The 22,537-nt window shown below is 48.7% G+C and overlaps 2 protein-coding genes across 2 annotated transcripts; both read right to left on the reverse strand.

Annotated features, from left to right (window-relative positions):
- Positions 1 to 704: 704 nt before the first annotated feature.
- On the reverse strand, positions 705 to 5,859 carry LOC120909373 (zinc finger protein 2-like). The gene is made up of 5 exons (XM_040321129.1): positions 5,635 to 5,859; positions 5,076 to 5,183; positions 3,892 to 4,047; positions 3,714 to 3,792; positions 705 to 1,859 (listed from the first exon to the last, which is right to left on the reverse strand). The coding sequence occupies exons 1-5, from the start codon at positions 5,857 to 5,859 to the stop codon at positions 748 to 750; spliced, it is 1,680 nt and encodes a 559-aa protein (XP_040177063.1). The 3' UTR covers positions 705 to 747.
- A 14,000-nt stretch (positions 5,860 to 19,859) lies between these two features.
- Positions 19,860 to 22,151, reverse strand: LOC120909384 (oocyte zinc finger protein XlCOF7.1-like). The gene is made up of 2 exons (XM_040321143.1): positions 22,121 to 22,151; positions 19,860 to 22,038 (listed from the first exon to the last, which is right to left on the reverse strand). The coding sequence occupies exons 1-2, from the start codon at positions 22,149 to 22,151 to the stop codon at positions 20,630 to 20,632; spliced, it is 1,440 nt and encodes a 479-aa protein (XP_040177077.1). The 3' UTR covers positions 19,860 to 20,629.
- Positions 22,152 to 22,537: the final 386 nt, after the last annotated feature.

Here is a 22,537-nt window from a genome sequence, read left to right on the forward strand (position 1 = left end):
GGCGCATGCGCCGTTCGTTATACGTATCTGTCTGGCGCTCGGCCCATCATTTGCATGGGGTCACGCCTCATTTGCATGGCTCACGCCCACTTCCAGATACGCCGGTTTATGCCTAGGAAACCCAGCGCAGATTTGGCAGCACTGGCATTGTGAATCCAGTGCTTGCCTCTCTGCGCTGCTTCGGCGTAGCGTAAAGGAGATACGCATAAATATGCGCCGCTGTATGTGAATCCGGGCCAATGTTAGTAACGCCCACAAATTGGGCTTCTGTCAGAGAAGGAGCACAGATACTGTTTCATTGAAGGTATTTTGACAGGAATGTATAAAATTCAATGTTAGTAACGCCCACAAATTGGGCTTCTGTCAGAGAAGGAGCACAGATACTGTTTCATTGAAGGTATTTCGACATGTTATTTTCGAATGTAAAAACCTTTATTAAAATTTGTTAATGCTCGTGAGAGTTCCTATTTAAAGATCTTGTCCAACCAAAAAAGAAAAAGTGAACATTATATATCGGGAAGTGGCTGAAGTACCCATATACATTCAAAAGTTATTCGCCTTTTTGTTGCCTGCAGCCAGATCCAGGGCCTGATATCCTAACAAGTTATATGTCCGTGTCCCTTTCCCTTTACTCCATGGCTTCAAATGTGGCAAAATGTAATTGGCTACTCACTAAAATAAAATTTGGGGAAAAAAAACGTTTTCGAAATGTTAGATACTGGAGTTATGTAGGCGTTTTAAAAGCATTTAATCAGGTAAATCATCCACTGAGTGGGCAGCCAGGTGCTTGATCAGGAGGTCCTTCCGGGTAAAACTTTTGCCACACTCATTGCAGCAAAATTCTTTATCTTCTGAGTGCGTAGCTTGGTGACGCACCAGCTGCAATTTGTCGCTAAACCGTCGCGCACACAAGTCACATGAATATGGTTTTTCCCCAGTGTGCGTCCGCTGGTGTGCAAGGAGCAAAGAGCGCTGGTTGAAGGACTTGCCGCAGACCGAGCAGCTGAAGGGTTTCTGCCCCGTGTGGATTCGCTGGTGCTTGGCGAGGTTGGACTTTGACGTATAACCTTTTCCGCACTGGGAGCACAAGATCAGCTGCGACCCCCTGTGCACAGCTTGGTGCGAGGCGAGGTAGTGCTTCTCTCGGAATTGCTTGCCGCACTCTAAGCAAGAGTAGGGTTTTTCGCCGGTGTGAATCTTCTGGTGCTTGGCGAGGTTAGATTTGCTGGTAAAGTTTTTCCCGCACAGCGGGCATGAAAACAGCGGTGACCCACGGTGGTGGCTCTGGTGTTTGAAAAGTTCGGAGCGACAGCTAAAGACTTCTGGACACTCTGGGCACTTATAGGTCTTGGCATTGGGTATGGCCGGAGAAGATACGGGGTTGCAAGGATCTATAAAACCTTCAGTGTCCGTGTCTGAGAGAGGCTGACTGTTTACGTTGGCGCAGTCTACCCCTGTTGGTCCATTGTCATGGCATTGAGGAGTGCCTTCGGGTGTTGAGTCTTCGCCTTTGGCAACATGGTCTTCTTCGAGTTCTTCTCCGCTGCCCCACATTTCCCCTTCGTCCTTAATTGGAACCGCTGTGAATTCTAGATCCTCGCTATCGTCAGCCGAGACCTCTCTCCCTACATCACAAAGTACCGGAGCACGTGACTGATGGTCCCGGAATTTGCCGGTGTCCATGCCTGGAGAGAAGGATTTCTGATGACCACGATGTTTTGATAATTTAGAGCCTTCATGCTCTTCCAGTAATTTAGCCCCCCGGTGGGATTGGTCAATGCATTCGCTCTGCTCTTGGATATGAGGTTGCTTAATCGGAAAGTGCGGATCGTCCACCTGATGTCCGCTCTTGGGATTATCTGTGGAAAGAAAATAAGGACCAGTTAGAGGGAAATTTCCAAAGTTTCAATCAGTCATGACAGCACCTCGTCATGGGGCCACCTAAAATGAAGACATTCCTAAATAGTTTGTGAGGAAAAGCCAAAAGCCACTCAATTCGGAGGTAAAACCCAACCTAGGATCTCATAGCTCTGAGCCAGCTCAGGCTATAGTCAGGAGGTGGTTCCAAATGTGGAGGGACAGAGAGCCACTAGAGCAGTGGTCTCCAAACTCCGTGGCCAGATACAGCCCTTTGCTTCCTTTTACCTGGTGCTTGGGGCACTGATACCAACAATGGGACATGATTGCCCCCTGTTGACACCAATGAAGGAGCAAATTCCTCCCCATGACACCGATGGGGCAAATTCCTCCCAACAACACCAACGATGGGGCACAATGATAGGGCACAATTCCTTCCAATGACACCAACAGTGAGGCAAAATGCCTCCCCATGACACCAACGATGGGGCAAATTCCTCCCAATGATAGGGCACAATTCCTCCCAATGACACCAAATATGGGGCCCAATGACACCAATGATAGGGCACAATTCCTTCCAATGACACCAACAGTGAGGAAAAATGCCTCCCCATGACACAAATGATGGGGCACAATTACTCCCAATGACACCATAGATGGGGCACAATTCCTCCCAATGATGGGGCACAATTCCTCCCAATGACACCATAGATGAGGCACAATTCCTCCTAATGACACCATAGATGGGGCACAATTCCTCACAATGACACCATAGATGGGGCACAATTCCTCCCAATGACACCAACAGTGGGGCAAAATTCCTCCCAATGATGGGGCACAATTCCTCTCAATGACACCATAGATGGGGCACAATTCCTCACAATGACACCATAGATGGGGCACAATTCCTCCCAATGACACCATAGATGGGGCACAATTCCTCCTAATGACACCATAGATGGGGCACAATTCCTCTCAATGACACCATAGATGGGGCACAATTCCTCCCAATGATGGGGCACAATTCCTACCAATGACACCATAATTGGGGCACAATTCCTTCCAATGACACCAACAGTGGGGAAAAATGCCTCCCAATGACACCAATGATGGGGCACAATTCCTCCCAATGCCACCAATGATGGGGCACAGTTCTTCCCAATGACACCAATGATGTGGCACAATTCTTCCCAATGACACCATAGATGGGGCACAATTCTTCCCAATGACACCAAAAGTGGGGCAAAATTCCTCCCAATGATGGGGCACAATTCCTCCCAATTACACCATAAATGGGGCACAATTCCTACCAATGACACCAACAGTGGGGTAAAATTCCGCCCAATGACACCAACGATGGGGCACAATTCCTCCCGATGAAACCGATGATGGGGCACAATTCCTCCCAATGACACCAATAGTGGGGCAAAATTCCTCCCAATGACACCAATGATAGGCCACAATTCTTCCCCATGACACCAACAATGGGGCACAATTCTTTCCACTGACACCAACGATGGGACATTGTTTATTCCCACTGACGTCAGGACCCTTTCAACTCCCAATGGCCACAGTCTGCCCTGTCTAAAGTCTGAAGGACAGTAACCTGGCCCTTTGTTTAGAAAGTTTGGAGACCCCTGCACTAAAGGATGCATAACCATTGCCTGGGGAAGGGCCATATAAAAACTATGGTTCCATTGCTTTATGGGGAACATCAAAGGAGAAGAGTTGTATTCCATGTAAGGAACTTGGACTTCAAGCCACTCTATGGAAGCCGTCATAACTGCCTATGGACGTTGAGGGGAGACAATCGCCAAAGAAATGTCTCTAGTAAGCGACGACGACGACCTTCTTACCCAGCGAGGACGAGGGTTGCTGTTCCACTATCACAACATCTTCACAAAGATCCTCATCATCTTCTAAACAACCCAAAACCTGCAAAGAGGAACAGACAACGATGATTTGACACCATATAGGAACCCGCGAGCCCATCGCTCCCTGCCCCGGGATGACGTCATTCTCGGCACCGCTCACCTCTCCTGTCAGCAGATGAATAATGTTGTTGGCAACCTGGAGAATCTTCTTGACATTTCTCTTCTCAGGTGGAGGATCCATGTTGGGGCCCTGGGTCCTACTCCATGTGCTGGATACACGGGGGCGACTGATGGACTTCCCCACAACAATGTACTCCTGTCCATCCAATGACAACGTTACATTACTAATCGCAGCCTGTAACACTCCCAGAATCCTCCTCACCTCTGTGTTTTATTAATAGAGATAAGAGTGATGTCATGTGACCTCCCAGAATCCTCCTCACCTCTCCGGTCAGGTCTGTGTTTTATTAATAGAGATAAGAGTGATGTCATGTGACCTCCCAGAATCCTCCTCACCTCTCCGGTCAGGTCTGTGTTTTATTAATAGAGATAAGAGTGATGTCACGTGACCTCCCAGAATCCTCCTCACCTCTCCAGTCAGGTCTGTGTTTTATTAACCACTTGCCGACCGCCTAACGAAAATCCCGGCGTGAGCTCCGTGGCCGCACCCACGGACTCGACGTCCATTGGTGTCTTGCGATCGTGTCATGGAGAGGCAGAACGGGGAGATGCCTATGTACACAAGGCATTTCCCTGTTCTGCCTAGTGACAGGACAATGATCTACCACTCCCTGTCATCGGGAGCAGTGATCACTGTCATGTCACTTGTAGCCCACCCCCCCCCCCCACAGTTAGAATCACTCACTAGGACACACTTAACCCCTTCCTCACCCCCTAGTGGTTAACCCCTTCCCTGCCAGTGTCATTTACACAGTAATCAGTGCATTTTTATAGCACTGATTGCTGTATAAAAGACAATGGTCCCAAAATAGTGCCAAAAGTGTCCGATGTGTCCGCCATAATGTCACAGTCACGATAAAAATCGTTGATCGCCACCATTACTAAAATAATAATTATAAAAATGCCATAAAAACTATCCTCTGTTTTTTAGACAGTATAACTTTTGCGCAAACCAATCAATAAACGCTTATTGTAATTTTTTTTTACAAAAATATGTAGAAGAGTACGTATCAGCCTAAACGGAGGAACAAAAATTGTTTTATCAATAGAGATAAGAGTGATGTCATGTGACCTCCCAGAATCCTCCTCACCTCTCCGGTCAGGTCTGTGTTTTATTATTAGAGATAAGAGTGATGTCATGTGACCTCCCAGAATCCTCCTCACCTCTCCGGTCAGCAGGCGAATGACCTCCAGCGTCAGGCTTAGCATCCTCTCCGTAAAGTTCTTCTTGTCCATCTCTAGAGCGTCGGAGGGCGTTGGTGGGTTCTCCACCTATACAGAAACATCAGAGAAGAACGGTGGCGGTAAAACCGTATTTTACAATCAGGTAAACATCTGTTTCTATGGGATTTTGGATACAGATTCTCATGAATGCCTCTATTTGCGCAATGAAGAAACATCTGCATATCTCCTCCTGAGAGGTGGCAGCAGTGCACTCTGGGAAATGGCGGCGCGAAAATTGGGGCCGCTTGTGGCCCCAGATTGTGGAATTGTCACCTCCCACACTGTGGCCCCTCCTTTTAACCAGGACTATTTATAATAGTGGCCCTGCCAATCATCCATTCGCCTCTTTAGTCCCCTCTGTGTAAACCCCAATAAGGATCAAGGGTTGTATATAAGGACTATGAGTCTTTATATAAAACCCCCCAATAAAAAAACAAAAATCAACAAACATTCATTTTTTTTAGGTGGTAGAAAACCGAGATCTTCCATGAAAACTCACTTCCTTGGGCTGCAGGGCTCCGGAAACGGCAGTATAAAAACAAAACAGGCAGCTGAATACTGCAATGAATGGAGGAAGCTGCATGTCACATGATAGCCCTGCGTTCCACCGGACTTCCGGGTTTTGCGTTTCAACTAGCTTCCTGTTTGTGCTGACATTTCGAATATGACCAGCAGATGGCAGGGCAGCACCATAAACAGTCAGGTTTTTGCCTGTAACGCTCATTCTGGGTCACTTCACTGCCATCCAGTGTTCAATCTGCTTATTGCAGGCAAAATTATAACATTGTGCCGATTTTTCACCCAAAAAGTGCATTATTTGGTAAAGCTGAACTACAGCTATGATCTTAAAATTGTTACTAAACCCAGGAGCCTGTGTCTGCTTTCAGTACTGGGGTCTTTGGGTCAGGACACTACCAGCATGGTGCTTTTATGTCCCCCCCTTGTGTATAGGTCTCCTTCAGGTATTCCAGTTTTCTGCCACATTGCATGGACATGTTGGTAAATTGGCCCTGGTGTGTGTGTACAGATTGGCTCTACACATGTGTTATTACCTACTTAATAAAAAAAAAAGTTGCCAAAAAAACTCTATACAGATAGGCTTTCAAGTAGGGTTGTCCCAAAACCGATACTAGTATCGGTACCGATACCAAGCATTTGCCCAAGTACTCGGGCAAATGCTCCAGATGCTTCACCCGATACCTGTACTGTCAGCGGTGATCGCGTGTGGGGAAGTTACAAGCACCGATCACCGCTGTATAGATTTAAAAGTAATTTCTCTGCTTCTCTCCCCCCCCGGCTTTCAGCTGCTTTAAAATCAGCGGTGATCGGTGCTTGCAACTCCCCCACACGCGATCACCGCTCACTGTCCCGTGTCCTTCTCCATCCCCCCTCCGTTTTGCTGCAGTCTCCCTCCCTTCATGTCCCCCTGTGTTTCTCTCTCCTTCCCTGTATCCCTCCATGTCCCCCCGTGTTTCTCCCTCCGTGTCCCCCCGTGTTTCTCTCTCCCTCCGTGTCCCCCCCTCCGTTTTGCTGCAGTCTCTCTCCCTCCGTTTCCCCCGCCGTGTTTCTCTCTCCCTCCATGTCCCCCCATGTTTCTCTCTCCCTCCGTGTATACCTCCGTGTTTCTCTCTCCCTCCGTGTATACCTCCGTGTTTCTCTCTCCCTCCGTGTATACCTCCGTGTTTCTCTCTCCCTCCGTGTATCCCTCCATGTCCCCCCATGTTTCTCTCTCCCTCCGTGTTTCTCTCTCCCTCCGTGTATCCCTCCATGTCCCCCTCTCCCTCCGTGTCCCCCCGTGTTTCTCTCTCCCTCCGTGTATACCTCCGTGTCCCCCCCCCGTGTTTCTCTCTCCCTCCGTGTATACCTCCGTGTCCCCCCCGGTTTTCTCTCTCCCTCCGTGTCCCCCCTGTGTTTCTCTCTCCCTCCGTGTATACCTCCGTTTCCCCCCCGTGTTTCTCTCTCCCTCCGTGTCCCCCCCATGTTTCTCTCTCCCTCCATGTCCCCCCGTGTTTCTCCCTCCGTGTTTCTCTTTCCCTCCGTGTATACCTCCGTGTCCCCCCCGTGTTTCTCTCTCCCTCCGTGTCCCCCCCGTGTTTCTCTCTCCCTCCGTGTATACCTCCGTGTCCCCCCCGTGTTTCTCTCTCCCTCCGTATCCCCCCCGTGTTTCTCTCTCCCTCCGTGTCACCCCCGTGTTTCTCTCTCCCTCCGTGTATACCTCCGTGTCCCCCCCGTGTTTCTCTCTCCCTCCGTATCCCCCCCCGTGTTTCTCTCTCCCTCCGTGTCACCCCCGTGTTTCTCTCTCCCTCCGTGTATACCTCTGTGGCCCCTCCGTGTTTCTCTCTCCCTCCGTGTCCCCCCCGTGTTTCTCTCTCCCTTCATGTATACCTCTGTGTCCCCCCATGTTTCTCTCTCCCTCCGTGTATACCTCTGTGTCCCCCCCCCCGTGTTTCTCTCTCCCTCTGTGTCCTTCCGTGTTTCTCTCTCCCTCTGTGTATACCTCTGTGTCCCCCCCATGTTTCTCTCTCCCTCCGTGTATACCTCTGTGTCCCCCCCGTGTTTCTCTCTCCCTCCGTGTCCCCCCGTGTTTCTCTCTCCCTCTGTGTATACCTCTGTCCCCCCCCATGTTTCTCTCTCCCTCCATGTATACCTCCGTGTCCCCCCCCGTTTTTCTCTCTCCCTCCGTGTATACCTCCGTGTCCCCCCATGTTTCTCTCTCCCTCCATGTATACCTCCGTGTCCCCCCCCGTGTTTCTCTCTCCCTCCGTGTATCCCTCCGTGTCCCCCCCCGTGTTTCTCTCTCCCTCCGTGTATACCTCCGTGTCCCCCCATGTTTCTCTCTCCCTCCATGTATACCTCCGTGTCCCCCCCCGTGTTTCTCTCTCCCTCCGTGTATACCTCCGTGTCCCCCCATGTTTCTCTCTCCCTCCGTGTATACCTCTGTGTCCCCCCATGTTTCTCTCTCCCTCCGTGTATACCTCTGTGTCCTCCCCGTGTTTCTCTCTCCCTCCGTGTCCTCCCCGTGTTTCTCTCTCCCTCCATGTCCTCCCTGTGTTTCTCTCTCCCTCCGTGTATCCCCCCCGTGTTTCTCTCTCCCTCCGTGCTCCTCCTCCACCCCCTGGAACTGTCAGGATGGAGAGCGGGGTAGGAGCCGGTAATCCTGCTCCGAATGGATGACTCTGTCTATTCACATAACTGAAACATTGTAAACTGTGATTACAATGTTTCAGTTTATGAATGAAGAGAAGCGGCTGTCTTCTCTCCATTCATTTTCAGCGCAGCTGATGCTGCTGAAAAAGGGACTGGGGAACATGTGTCCCTAGTCCCTTTCCCTGTCTCAAAGGGGAGATGTCAGAGGTCTGTTAAGACCCCTGATATATCACCAAAGCCCCCCAACAGGGCTGAAAAAAATTAATAATAAAAAAAAAGAATAAAAAAAAATGATTGTAGAAAATAATAAAAAAGAAAAGAAAAAACACTGACACGGTCCACCTCCCATTTAAAAAAAAATAAAGCATTGTAAATAAAAAAATTAAAAAAATTAATGACAAATTGTTAAAGATAAAAAAAAAAAAAAAAAAAAAAACTACTGACACATGTGCCGCTGTCACATGAGATTAAAAAAAAGTATCGGTAATCGGTATCGGCGAGTACTTGAAAAAAAGTATCGGTACTTGTACTCGTGTCTTAAAAAAGTGGTATCGGGACAACCCTACTTTCAAGCATATCAGACATGGCACCAAGAGTTGGATACAACTGACTAGATATTATACGCTGATCCATGCCAGCACAGGCTTCCTTTTTTTGTGCCAGGATCTCAGGAGCCTTAGACCACCAGGCGGCTCCAACATTAGTGATAGTGAGGCAGAGGTGGCCGGTTCCATATTGCTGATGAATCTGATCTGGGTTTTATGAATCCCCCGTGGAGTGAGGTATCACCCACATTCCGGCTGCTGGAGGCGCTATCAGGACATCTTCAGTGACTTATGAAGGAACCGACCTGAATAAAGTCAAGGTGTGCATGGGAGTTCAGGGCTCCGTAGAGGTATGCTGAACCCCTAGCCGACCCGTCGGCTACCTGTACATATTTTTTTTTTTTAACCACCAATTTTCAGCTTTCAGCAATCTCACATTTTGAATGACAATTGCGCGGTCATGCAACGTTGTCCCCAAACAATTTTTTTTCCCACAAATAGAGCTTTCTTTTGGTGGTATTTGATCTCTTCTGCGGTTTTTATTTTGTGCACTACAAATAAAAAAAATAGCAAAACTTTGTAAAAAGTATGTTTTCTCCTTCACTGATGGGTACTGATGAGGTGGCACTTATTTGCAGCACTGATGGACACTTATAGGAGGCACTGATCATAGGCGCTGGCAGGCATCACTGATGGGCATCCTGGGGGAGGGGGCTGCACACTTAATCAGTGCAGACCCCTCCTGTCAGGAGAGTAGCAGATCGGCTCTCCTCTACTCACATCTGTCAGCGTGAGTAGAGGAAAAGCCGATAAACAGCTGTGATTGGACACAGGCATCCTAAGCATAGCAGGGAGGGCGGGCAGCCTCACAGGTGATCGGAGGAGGTATAAGCACTGATCTTCCTGTATAACTTTCAATAAAGCATCTGGCCGACGCTTCTTCTCCTCTCCCTCCCGCGGCTGTCAGATGCTTTATTGGAAAGCTATAAAAGGGAGAGCAGTGCTAGTACCTCACCCAACCACCGCACCAATCTTCCCCTGGTTCTCTCCAGGTCCCCCGTATGGTCCTCGCTCTCTCCAGGCCCCCCATGTGCTCCTCGCTCTCTCCAGGCCCCCCATGTGCTCTTCGCTCTCTCCATGTCCTCCTCCCCTTGCTCTCCATGTCCCTCTCCAGCCACCCCCCCACCGTATGGTCCTTGCTCTCTCGTGTCCTCCTCCGGGTCCCCCACGCCAAGCCCAACCCCACAACATAATCCCCCCGCCACCAAATGATTTGGACCAGTGCACAAAGCAAGGTCCGTAAAGACATGGATGAGCCAGTTTGGGGTGGAGGAACTTGACTGACCTGCACAGAGTCCTGACCTCAACCCAATAGAACATATTTTGGATGAATAAAGGCCCGTACACACGGTCAGACTTTCGGGCAACAAACTTCAAAATCAACAAGTTTTCAAATTTGTCCGATCGTGTGTACGCTCCATCGGACCAACTTTTTCGGGTTTCATCGCACAAAAAGTTTGGTCTGCAAACGGACAAACTTTTCGACAACATAAGTCCGATGGTGCCTAGTGCGACCGTGTGTACAGCAAGCCATCGGACTTTTGTACAAAGTGCAAATACGCATGCTCAGAACCAATGTGAAAATCAACCAACAATAGCAGAAGTTAACCAAAGGGTGGCGGTAAAGAGCAGAAAAACCACGTGATGTTGGGAAAGTTTTAGAAAAGTTTGCGGAAATGTCCGAACGTGTGTATGCTATGGGTGTGACCGGACAACTCACTTCAGACAAAAATCCAAGGGAAAGTTTGTCGGATGTTCGACCGTGTGTACGAGGCTTTAGAGTGAAGACTGCGAACCAGGCCTTCTCATTCAACATCATCGTTGAACATTTTTGGACTTATCATGGATTTATACTTTATAACTAGACTGCTTGCATATTAGGTATTATGACCAAGCCTCTGCCCCTATAACCTCCTTTTCTCATCCTACATCAGTGCCTGACCTCACAAATGCTCTACTCGAAGAATGGTCAAACATTCCCATAGACACACTCCTAAACCTTGTGGACAGCCTTCCCAGAGGAGGGTGGGCCAACTCAATATTGAACCATACGGACGAAGACTGGGATGCCATTAAAGTTCATGTGCGTGTAAATATAGCAGGTAAACGGAGGTTTTTTTTTTTTTAGCAGCCCCTACACTCTCCTCAATGTTATCTTATGGGTACATGTACACTCAGACGTTTATAGTAGGTTAGAAGAGTTTTTTTGAAAGCAATAATTTATGTTCAGGACGGAAGTGCAGGGGCATTTGAAATGCCAAATGCTTGCAACAGCGTTTTAACTAAGGTTTAAAAGCATTTTAGTGTATAGGCATTTTCAATAGGGAATCATTTGAGAGTGAGAGAGCGAGAGAGCATTTTAGTGTATAGGCATTTTCAATAGGGAATCATTTGAGAGAGAGCGAGCGAGAGAGCATTTTAGTGTATAGGCATTTTCAATAGGGAATCATTTGAGAGAGAGAGAGAGAGAGAGAGAGAGAGAGAGAGAGAGACTACTGATCTGTAAAATCTGTTATCTGTCAAAAACGCTTCCAAATGCAAACGCTCAGGAATGCCACATGTGAGTGCAGCGTTTTTAAACATCGGTTACTAGCTGTCGAGTTCCAGCGTTCAGAAGAGGTTTTCAAACGTCCTGTGTACACGAAGCCTAATAGGCAGATTCATAGCGAGTTACGCCGGAGTATCAGTAGATACGCAGTCGTAACTCTGAATCTACGCTGGCTTAATTTAAGCGTATTCTGGAAACCAGATACGCTTAAAATAGGCTAAGATACGAGCGGCGTAAGTCTCCTACGCCGTCGTATCTTAAAGTGTAATTTTTAGGCTGGCCGCTAGGTGGCGCTTCCGTTGAGTTCGGCGTAGAATATGTAAATGACTAGATACGCCGATTCACGAACGTACGTGCGCCCGTCGCAGTAAAGATACGCCGTTTCCGTAAGAGATACGCCGCGTAAAGATGATAAAGCTGCCCCTAGGAGGCGTAGTCAATGTTAAGTATGGCCGTCGTTCCTGCGTCGAAATTTGAAAATTTTACGTAGTTTGCGTAAGTCGTCCGTGAATGGGGCTGGACGTAATTGACGTTCACGTCGAAACCAATACGTCCTTGCGACGTACTTTGGAGCAATGCACACTGGGATATGTACACGGACGGCGCATGCGCCGTTCGTAAAAAAACGTCAATCACAAGTAATTAACATAAAACACGCCCCCCCATCCTCATTTGAATTAGGCGCACTTACGCCGGCCGCATTTACGCTACGCCGCAAGTTAGGAGGCAAGTACTTTGTGAATACAGTACTTGCCTCTCTGACTTAAGGCGGCGTAGCGTAAATACGATACGCTACGCCGCCTTAAAGTTAAGGCGCTCTATATGAATCTAGCTATAAGAGTGGAACTAAACCCATCAAATGAATGGCTTAAAAAAAAACGGTTACATTCCCAGCATGCCGGGAATGCCGTCACATTTGCTTGCGCTCTCAACCAAACTGTCACAACTGATCGCCTGTGCAGTATCATGGCAGTTGTAGATTAGAGGAAAGATGGCAGCTTCCTTGGCTGAAAACGATAGGAGGGTTTAGTTTCACTTTAAAAACAAATAACATTAGCATATTGAGGAGGAGGGATGAACAAAGGAAGGCACAATTAAAGCCAATTCAACCAATAATAAAAGAAAAATAAATAAATACAACTCCGCCCATAAAGGATAAAATGTATTTTATTTTTCCACGATGCAATCTCCAGTATATCCAGTTTATTCCAAGAAGTAGTCCTGAGTTCGAGAATCATCTACAGTAGACGCTTTTAAAGCTTTTTGTTCATTCTTAAAGAGCACCTGTCTGGTTCAGGACATTTTCCAGTAGACTTTGATGCCTTTTTATGAACAGTCAATAGTTTAAAATCATTAAAATGTGTAACTGTTACTCTACATCAGAGGTCTCCAAACTGCGGCCCTTTGCTTGCCTTTGGAGCACCATTCCATCCACTGACACCAACAATGGGGCATGATTCCTGTCGCTGACAGCAACAATAGAGCACTATCAAAAGGGCACAATACCTTTAATTGACACCAACAATGGGCTACTCGCTATTTCTTCCACTGACACCGATGGGCCACTATTTCCCCCGCTGACACCAATGATGGGCCACTATTCCCCCCGCTGACACCAATGATGGGCCACTATTCCCCCCGCTGACACCAATGATGGGCCACTATTCCCCCCGCTGACACCAATGATGGGCCACTATTCCTCCCACTGACACCAACAATGGGCTACTCACTATTCCTTCCACTGACACCGATGGGCCACTATTTCCCCCGTTGACACCGATGATGGGCCACTATTTCTCCCGCTGACACCAATGATGGGCTACTCACTATTCCTTCCACTGACACCGATGGGCCACTATTTCCCCCGCTGACACCAATGATGGGCCACTATTCCTCCCACTGACACCGGGCTACTCACTATTCCTTCCACTGACACCGACGGCCACTATTTCCCCCGTATGTCCTAAAATAAGTACCATAGATCTGACTCAGCCCGACCAACCTTTCATATTTCGAGTAGAGCTGGGCGATTTTCTCCCAACAAAAAAATCTGCGATTTAAAAAAAAAAAAATCGATTCACTATTCGAATCAAGTTTTTTTTTTTCTTTGGACACTGCGCCGGTCCTGAGGAGCTGCGGGCAGGAGTTTTTTGGCAAGGCCGCGGCTTCGACCTAGTCCGCGGCGTCCGGCCTCGGACTAGGCCGAAGCCGCGGCCTTGCCTAAAAACTCCTGCCCACAGCTCCTCAGGACCGGCGCGGTGTTTTGACCTTGCAACTCAATTTTTTTCCCCAGCCCTAATTTTGAGAATCATTGGGATAGATTCAGAAAGAACTTACGTCGGCGTATCTATTGATACGCCGCGTAAATTCAAAGCTGCGCCGGCGTATCTTCTTTCTGTATTCAGAAAGCAAGATACGCCGAAATTAAGCTAAGATCCGACTGGCTTAAGTCTCTTACGCCGTCGTATCTTAGTTGCATATTTACGCTGGCCGCTAGTCGGCGCTTCCGTCGATTTACGGGAGGAATATGCTAATTAGGTGGATACGCCGATTCAGAAACGTACGTCCGCCCGGCGCATTTTTTTACGTCGTTTACGTTAGGATTTTTCCGACGTAAAGTTACCCCTGCTATATGAGGCGTATCCTATGTTAAGTATGGACGTCGTTCCCGCGTCGAATTTTGGAAATTTTACGTCGTTTGAGTATGTCGTTCGCGAATAGGGCTGTACGTAAGTTACGTTCACGTCTAAAGCATTGACGATTTGCGGCGTAATTTCGAGCATGCGCACTGGGATTCTGTCACGAACGGCACATGCGGCGTTCGTAAAAAACGTCAAATACGTGGGGTCACACTAAATTTAAATAAAACACGCCCACATCATCCACATTTGAATTAGGCGGGCTTACGCCGGAACCACATACGCTACGCCGCCGTAACTTAGGGCGCAAGTTTTTTATGTATACGGAACTTGCGTCCTAACGTATCTGAGATACGTTACGCCCGCATAAAATTACGCCGGGCTCTCTGAATCTAACCCATTATTTTTTACATTTTGGAGTGAACAGCACAATTATTGAGGTGCCCCATTCAACAAAGGTGACAGGTCCTCTTTAAAGAACAGGAAATTGTTATTTTTATGGTCAAGCCGTATAATAAGGTGTGCGCACATTTTGTGGAATATTTTACTCCAACATGAAAACACGACAAAAATTCAGTTTGTTTTTCTCAAAATCTTCACTGCAGTCCATCTTTGAATTTTTTGGGCCAGATCCACAAAGAAGTTACGTCGGCGTATCTATTGATACGCCGCGTAACTTCTAGGATGCTCCGGCGTATCTTATTTCTGTATTCACAAAACAAGATACGCCTGAAGCTGGGCTAGATGCGACTGACGTACGTCTTAGTACGCCGTCGGATCTTAGGTGCATATTTACGCTGGCCGCTAGGTGGCGCTTCCGTTGATTTCCACGTAGAGTATGCAAATTAGCTAGATACGCCGATTCTCAGAACGTACGTCCGGCCGGCGCATTTTTTTACGTTGTTTATGTAAGGCTTTTTTTCGGCATAACGTTACCCCTGGGTCTATGAGGCGTACGCAATGTTAAGTATGGACGTGGGGCCATCGTCTAATTTTCCGTTGTTTACGTAAAACGTTCGCGAATAGGGCTTTGCGTAAATTACGTTCACGTCGAAAGCATTGACTATTTGTGACGTGATTTCGAGCATGCGCACTGGGATACTCCCATGCACCGTTCAAAACAAACGTCATTTACGTGGGGTCAAGTTGAATTAACATAAAACACGCCCACATCTTTGTCATTTGAATTCCGCGCCCTTACGCCGACACATTTACACTACGCCGCCGTAACTTACGGCGCAAATTCTTTGTGGATAAGGAACCTCCGCACTAAGTTACGGCGGCGTAGTGTATCTGAGATACGATACGCCCGCTTACATTTACACCGAGGTACGTGGATCTGGCCCTTTATCTTCTCGGTGCTCTTCCACCTAATGAGGAAGAATTAATCAAAGAGCTAAATCAAACGCTTGCCTCCTGCTTAAGGTCGGTATCAAAACCGCGGCATGCTGCGGCTTTGAGAGTTTCTAAAACCACAATGTGAAAAATTGGATCTTCATCGGAAGTAAAAAAAAAACGTTGGTGAACACCTTCCTCCTTACAACGTCTCTTCAGCAGGTTCGTGAGGTAGTTGGAGAAGCCGAGGCGGAACGGACAAAGCTAAAATAAGTCGATTCCGACAATGAGGCGTCATTTTTGCTGCAATATTTTTTTACATAATTTTAAGTCAACCATCAGAAAATCTATGCTGCAATTTTTTTCATGAGGGGGGGAAAGGAGATAGAACACCGCACCGCACAGTGGTTTCAGCCTAGTTCCTCCAAGGCAATGCCCCTGCCCCCCCCCCCCCCCGACACATTTCACCCCGCCTACACTAGTCATAGAGGTCACTGTATCTTTGCTGCCATTCTTTTCATGGAGGAAAATGCAGATCGAACACAGAACTTAAAGCGGGAGTTCACCCAAAAAACAATTTTTAACATTAGATTGAGGCTCATTTTGTGAAGGGGAATCGGGTGTTTTTTTTTAAATCGAAGCTGTACTTACCGTTTTAGAGAGCGATCTTCTCCGTCGCTTCCGGGTATGGTCTTCGGGACTGGGCGTTCCTATTCGATTGACAGGCTTCCGATGGTCGCATACAGCGCGTCACGAGTAGCCGAACGTTGGTGCCGCTCTATACGGCGCTTGCGCACTGACGTTCGGCTACTTTCGGAAAATCGTGACGCGATGTATGCGACCGTCGGAAGCCTGTCAATCAAATAGGAACGCCCAGCCCATACCCGGAAGCGGCGGAGAAGATCGCTCTCTAAAACGGTAAGTACTGCTTCGATTTAAAAAAAAACACCCGATTCCCCTAGACAAAATGAGCCTCAATCTAATCTAAATGTCCTACGTCGACTAATCCGATCGTGTGTACACAAGTCCAAAAGTACAAGCACGCATGCTCAGAACTAATGGTGCAACGGATCACAGTTGATCCGTGATCCGAACGGGTCACCCCCTTCGGATCGGCGCACACTGTGATCCGCGGATTGCCGCGGCTCCGGAGCTAGGCCGAAGCCGCGGCCTTTCCTAATGTTATGGCCGCGGCTCCGGAGCTAGGCCAAAGCCGCGGCCTTTCCTAAATGTTATGGCCGCGGCTTCGGCCTAGCTCCGGACCAGCGGCCATAACATTAGGAAAGGCCGCGGCTTCGGCCTAGCCCTGGAGCCGCGGCCATTTTGGTACACCCAGCGGCGGCCCTCCTCTGTTTACACTCACAGAGGAGCCCGCATTAGTGGGACACACCGCTACACACACCGGGAGTCCTACTACTGGGGGGGTCTATCTGCACCGAGAGGGGGGGGGGTCTGTCTGCACCGAGAGAGGGGGGGGGCTGTCTGCACCGAGAGAGGGGGGGGTCTGTCTGCACCGAGAGAGGGGGGGGTCTGTCTGCACAGAGAGAGAGGGGGGGGTCTGTCTGCACAGAGAGAGAGGGGGGGTCTGTCTGCACAGAGAGAGAGGGGGGGGGGGGTCTGTCTGCACAGAAAGAGGGGTGGTCTGTCTGCACAGAGAGAGGGGTGGTCTGTCTGCACCCAGAGAGAGGGGGTCTGTCTGCACCCAGAGAGAGGGGGTCTGTCTGCACCCAGAGAGAGGGGGTCTGTCTGCACCCAGAGAGAGGGGGTCTGTCTGCACCCAGAGAGAGGGGGTCTGTCTGCACCGACAAGGGGGGTGGAGAAGTGGATATTACAGTGGGGGGGGGGGGGGGGGGTGGAGAGATGTGGATATTACAGTGGGGGAGAATTTCTCCTGATCCGAGGAACGATACGAACATTTTCATTTGCAGCCACTAGATGGCGACTCATAGTACATACAGTAGAAGACCACCAAGAAGCCAATGGAGAGTGCAATGCATTCCTGACAAATGTCCTCGGAGCTGGAGGCCTTTCTCATATGTTTTGTGACACTGCCACATATCTCAAATCGGAAGAGGTTTGTTTAAATATTTATAGAACAAGATCGTCATATACAGACGACACGTTTCGGGGGTGGACCTCCCCTTCTTCAGGGTTATATATCGGTTAATGGGTTTTATCAAGGTGGAGTATTCCTAAATCTGGGCCAGTGTTTCTCAACCTTTTTCCAGTCAGGGTGCCCCTGAAAAAAAATTAAGTCCAGAGGAACCCCAGGGGGCAGATTCAGATAGAGATACCCCGGCGGATCTCCTGATTCGCCGTCGTATCTGTGAGACCCGACGGTCGGATCTGTGAGATCCCACCGTCGGAGCTATGCGACTGATTCATAAGAATCAGTTCCTCATAGATCTCCCTTAGATCCGACTGGTGTAAGTGACTTACACCAGTCGAATCTTAGGCTGTAATCTCCCGCCGGCCGCTAGGTGTCGTCGCGTTTTTTTACCCGTCGCATATGCAAATGAGGAAAACCGCCGATTCACGTCCGTACGCCCGCCCGTCGCTCGTTTTCTACGTCGTTTGCGTTCGGGTTTTTCCGGCGGATAGCTACCCCTGCTTCTATGAGGGGTAGCTAATGTTAAGTATGGCCGACGTTCCCGCGCCGATTTTTAAATTTTCTACGTCGTTTGCGTACCGCGATCGGGAATACCGATGGCCGCAAACGACGTACCCGCCGCAAACAATGACGTCGTAGCGACGTCATTTGGAGCATGCGCACTGGGCTTTTTCGCCCCGGCGCATGCGCAGTTAAATCGGCGCGGGAACGCGCCTGATTTAAATTGTACACTCCCCCTAGCCGCGGAATTTGCATTCCGCCGGGGGGAGTTAGGATCCGACGGTGCAGTTTGCGAGGTAAGTGCTTTATGAATCATGCACTTGCCTCGCTAAATTGCACCGGCGGATCGTAAACCAGGTAGATCGAGCGGATCTATATGAATCTGCCCCCAGGAGTCCAAACCCTCGAAACCAGTTGGCTGTATTCAATATTGTCATTCGATAAACATTTTACAGCAAACTTCCGACCGAGATGATCGTTTCTACTAGGTGCTCCCAAGCACCTATCCAGATTTCGATCTTCTGATGACTGATTTCTCCATCACGATCAGAGAGGCAGCAGCCCAGGGCCTGAACGGGGGGCACACACACACTAAAGGTTCATAACCTTCAAGGAAAACACCCCCTCTTCTCATTTCTATGGGTTCCAACACTATTACATACCTACCAGCTACATATCTCTATGTAAATTCTACTGCCCCAAGGCATGACCGCTGTGCGGCGTTATGTATAATACAGAGTTATGGTTACCCGTCGCTTTAAGGTGCATCTTGGATCGCAATGACTAGAAACAGTGGGCCAGATTCAGGTACCTTTGCGTATCTTTGTGCCGGCGTAGCGCATCTCATATGCGCTACGCCGACGTAACATTGAGAGGCAAGCTGCGTATTCACAAAGCACTTGCCCCCATATTTACGCCAGCGTAACGTAAATAGGCCGGCGTAAGCCCCGCCTAATTCAAAGTAGGCAGGTAGTGGGCGTGTTGTATTAAAAATGAATCGTGACCCCATGTAAATGCATGGCCGTACGAACGGCGCATGCTCAGAATCACGTTGCATATACTTAATACGTAACTTACGTCCAGCCCCATTCACGTAACGACTTACGTAAACGACGTAAAATACGACGGCTGTTCGGACGTTCATTCCTTAACATGACTTACCCCTGCTTTATGAGGGATAACTATACGCCGGACTTACGCCTTATGTAAACGGCGTAGCTTACTGCGACGAGCGCAAGAACGTTCATGAATTGGCGTTTCTAGGTCATTTACATATTCAGCGCCCCTAGCGGCCAGCGTAAATATGCACCCAAGATACAACGGCGTAGGAGACTTACGTCGGTCGTATCTAGGCAAAATTCAGGCGTATCTTAGACGCTGAATACGGCGCATAGATACGACAGCGCATCCGAGGACTTACGTGGTGTATCTATAGATACGCCGACGTAAGTTCTCTGTGAATCTGGTCCAGTGTGTCTACCTGTAAATCAGAGCCAGACTTATCAGTAGGCAGAGCAGGCTTTTGTCTATAGGTGGCAAAAGGGCCAGACTATCTTGTCGCTTCTCTGCCTTTTGGCCTTTACCAGTGACAGCAATGATGGGGCACTATCCCCCCCCCCTCACTGACATCAATGATGGGGCACTATTCCCCCCCCCCCCCCCCGACACCAATGATGGGGCACGATTCCTCCCACTGATACCAACAATGATACCAACAATGGAGCACAATTCCTCTGACACCAACGATGGGGCACTACTCCTTCCACTGCCGCCAACAATGGCACACTATTCCTCCCACCAATATCAATGATGGGGCACTATTCCTCCTATTAATACCAATGATGAAGCACTATTCCCTCCACTGACACCAATGATGGGGCACTGTTACAGAAACCAGGACATTTTCTACTACCTAATACACTGTTTTAGGCTGCTGACCACCAGGCCTGAACTTGGACATGTGGGGGGAGACATTAAGCCTGGGTAAGCTCCAACACAGACTGGCACGGTGCATAAACAAGAAACAGAGATTAGATAAACCTCTGACAGAGGAAGCATGGCGACAGTGGCTAACAGTGGTCAAGGGGGGGTGAAATACCAAGAGAACCTGTCACATTGATTGGCAAACTAACACATTTCCTTCAACTACAATTTGGGAGGACCTCAGCTGGTGCAGTAAATAGAGATTCACTGATTAATAAGGCAAATATTTTAGGTGAATGTCAAAGGTTGGTGGCTTCCACTTGGTGGTCTTGCCTTAGTCTGCATCAATAGATAGAGGACTAAATGTCAAAGTCAGAATATCGATTTTAAAGGAGAAGCTGCTATAACCAAGACATCTTGCACCTCTTGCTGGTAGGCACAGCCCCAACCCACTACATGACACCCTGACAAATTCCATGGCTGCCCCCTGCCCTTGCACTGCTACAACAGGGAAGCTTTCTACCTTGGTTTGGACAAGATCCGCTATTACACAGTGAGGAGGAGTGGCCAGAAACAAATGTTAGAAACACAGAGATGCCAGATGTAAACTGTATGACGGAGCTATGCCACTTGGCATTTTCCTACACTAGCGCACAGAAGAGTCCTCCTTTATATTAGTTGCCTCCTTAACTGGGCACAAACAGCACAAAGCTGTCCCTCAAATGGACGGACTGATGCCTCTGAAGAGCCGAGTTGCAGGAAAAACCTTTGCGGCACACGGAGCAAAGGTAAGGTCTGTTGCCGCTGTGAATCCTCTGGTGACGGACGAGGGCCGACTTGAAGGAAAAGCATTTGCCGCACTGGGCGCAGGAGTACGGCTGCTCCCCCGTGTGAACCCGAATGTGCCGAGCCAACTCCGAATGGCAGCTGAAGCCCTTGCCGCAGTCCGGGCAAGCGTAGAGGACGTTGCCCTGGTGGATGACCTTGTGGTGCAAGGACAGGCTTGACTTTCGGTTGAAAACCTTCCCGCATTCTGGGCACACATACGAGTTGGCGGTCACATGGCTTTGCTGGTGCTGCAGAAGGCTGTCCTGGCTGTCGAAAAACTCCCCGCACTCGGTGCAGGAGAAAAGGTTGTCGATCTGGTGCACGGTGATAACTGAATCCCCATCTAAGCTGACCTCTGTTTCATGAACTACATCAGGCGTGCTGTTCAGGTGGACCTCCTGGTGGAGAAGAAGGTTGGCTTTCGACAAGAAGCTCTTCCCACACGTGGGGCAGTCGAACTGCTTCGAGTGGGTTTTCTGGTGGGTGACGAGGCCTGACTTGCTTAGGAAGTTCCTTCCGCACTCTGAGCACGTATAGGGGTTTTTGAAGTGGACCAGCTGGTGAGTAGTCAGCTCCAACTTGCTGTCAAAATTTTCTCCGCAGTAGTGGCATCGAAAGGGCTGATTTTGGACCAAGCGGGAGTACAGCACAGAGTTTGGGTCATAAGGCACGTCGTAGGCGGTCTTGGCGTTGAAGTGACTCTCCATGTGATTACCGAGATCCGACTCGTTGAAGAAACACTTGCTGCAGACTGAGCAGATAAAGGCTTGGGCCTCCGTGTGGGTCAGCTGATGTTTGGAAAGTTCAGAGTCACTCATGAAACATTTCCCACACTGCCCACACTCGTAGGTCCACTTCCTCTCTGGCATTTGAACCCGTACAGAGTGGTTAGATGAACCGTTGTGGGTCTTTGAAGATTTCAGACTGCCGTTATGCATCTTTTTTAGGTCCCGTCTTTCATGTACAACCGACTTGTTCTGTTCCTTATTGAAGCTGCAATCCCGGGGGCCCTGCTTTGTAGAGATCAGGATTTTGGTGATGATGACGTCATCATCTTCTGGTGGTTCCTCCTTGATGTTAGTGGCTGGACATACTATTGGACCGGGCGGTGTATAGCTCCGGTTTTCTACAAAGCTTTTTTCCTTATGTGGGACAATGTCTGAGACAATGTGAGAACTTCCACCAGGTTCTGGTGATTTTACAGTTTGGTTATTATTTGGGGGTTCCAACATGTGGGTCTCAATGTCTTCAGTGGCCGGAAGCAAGTCTAATGAACAGGAATGGAACCAATTAGAGCACAACAATAAACCTGAACACACAAACACCACAATAAATACATCTCCTCTTACCCGGTGATGTGAGGGGCGGCTGATTCTCCATCATGACGTCCTTGTAGAGATCCTTGTGTCCTTCTATATACTCCCACTCCTCCATGGAGAAATAGACAGTGACATCCTGACACCTTATAGGAACCTGACACACACAATGATACGTCACCATCCAGACACATCCCTTGTCTGTTACTGGATAATGTCCCAGAATTCCCGCCCCCCGCTCACCTCTCCTGTCAGCAGACCAATGATCTTCTGGGTGACTTCCAGGATCTTCTTATCGTTTTTTCTCTCAGTAGTTAGGAAGGGAGGTGGAGAATCACTGGGCTTCTTTATTGGTCCATAATCCTAAATAATGAGATAAAAAAGTATTACGCATCATATTACCCTCCCAGAATCCTCCCCAACTCTCCGGTCAGCTCTGTGTTTTATTAA

This window comes from Rana temporaria, chromosome 8 (assembly GCF_905171775.1).
Source record: "Rana temporaria chromosome 8, aRanTem1.1, whole genome shotgun sequence".
NCBI lineage: Eukaryota > Metazoa > Chordata > Amphibia > Anura > Ranidae > Rana > Rana temporaria.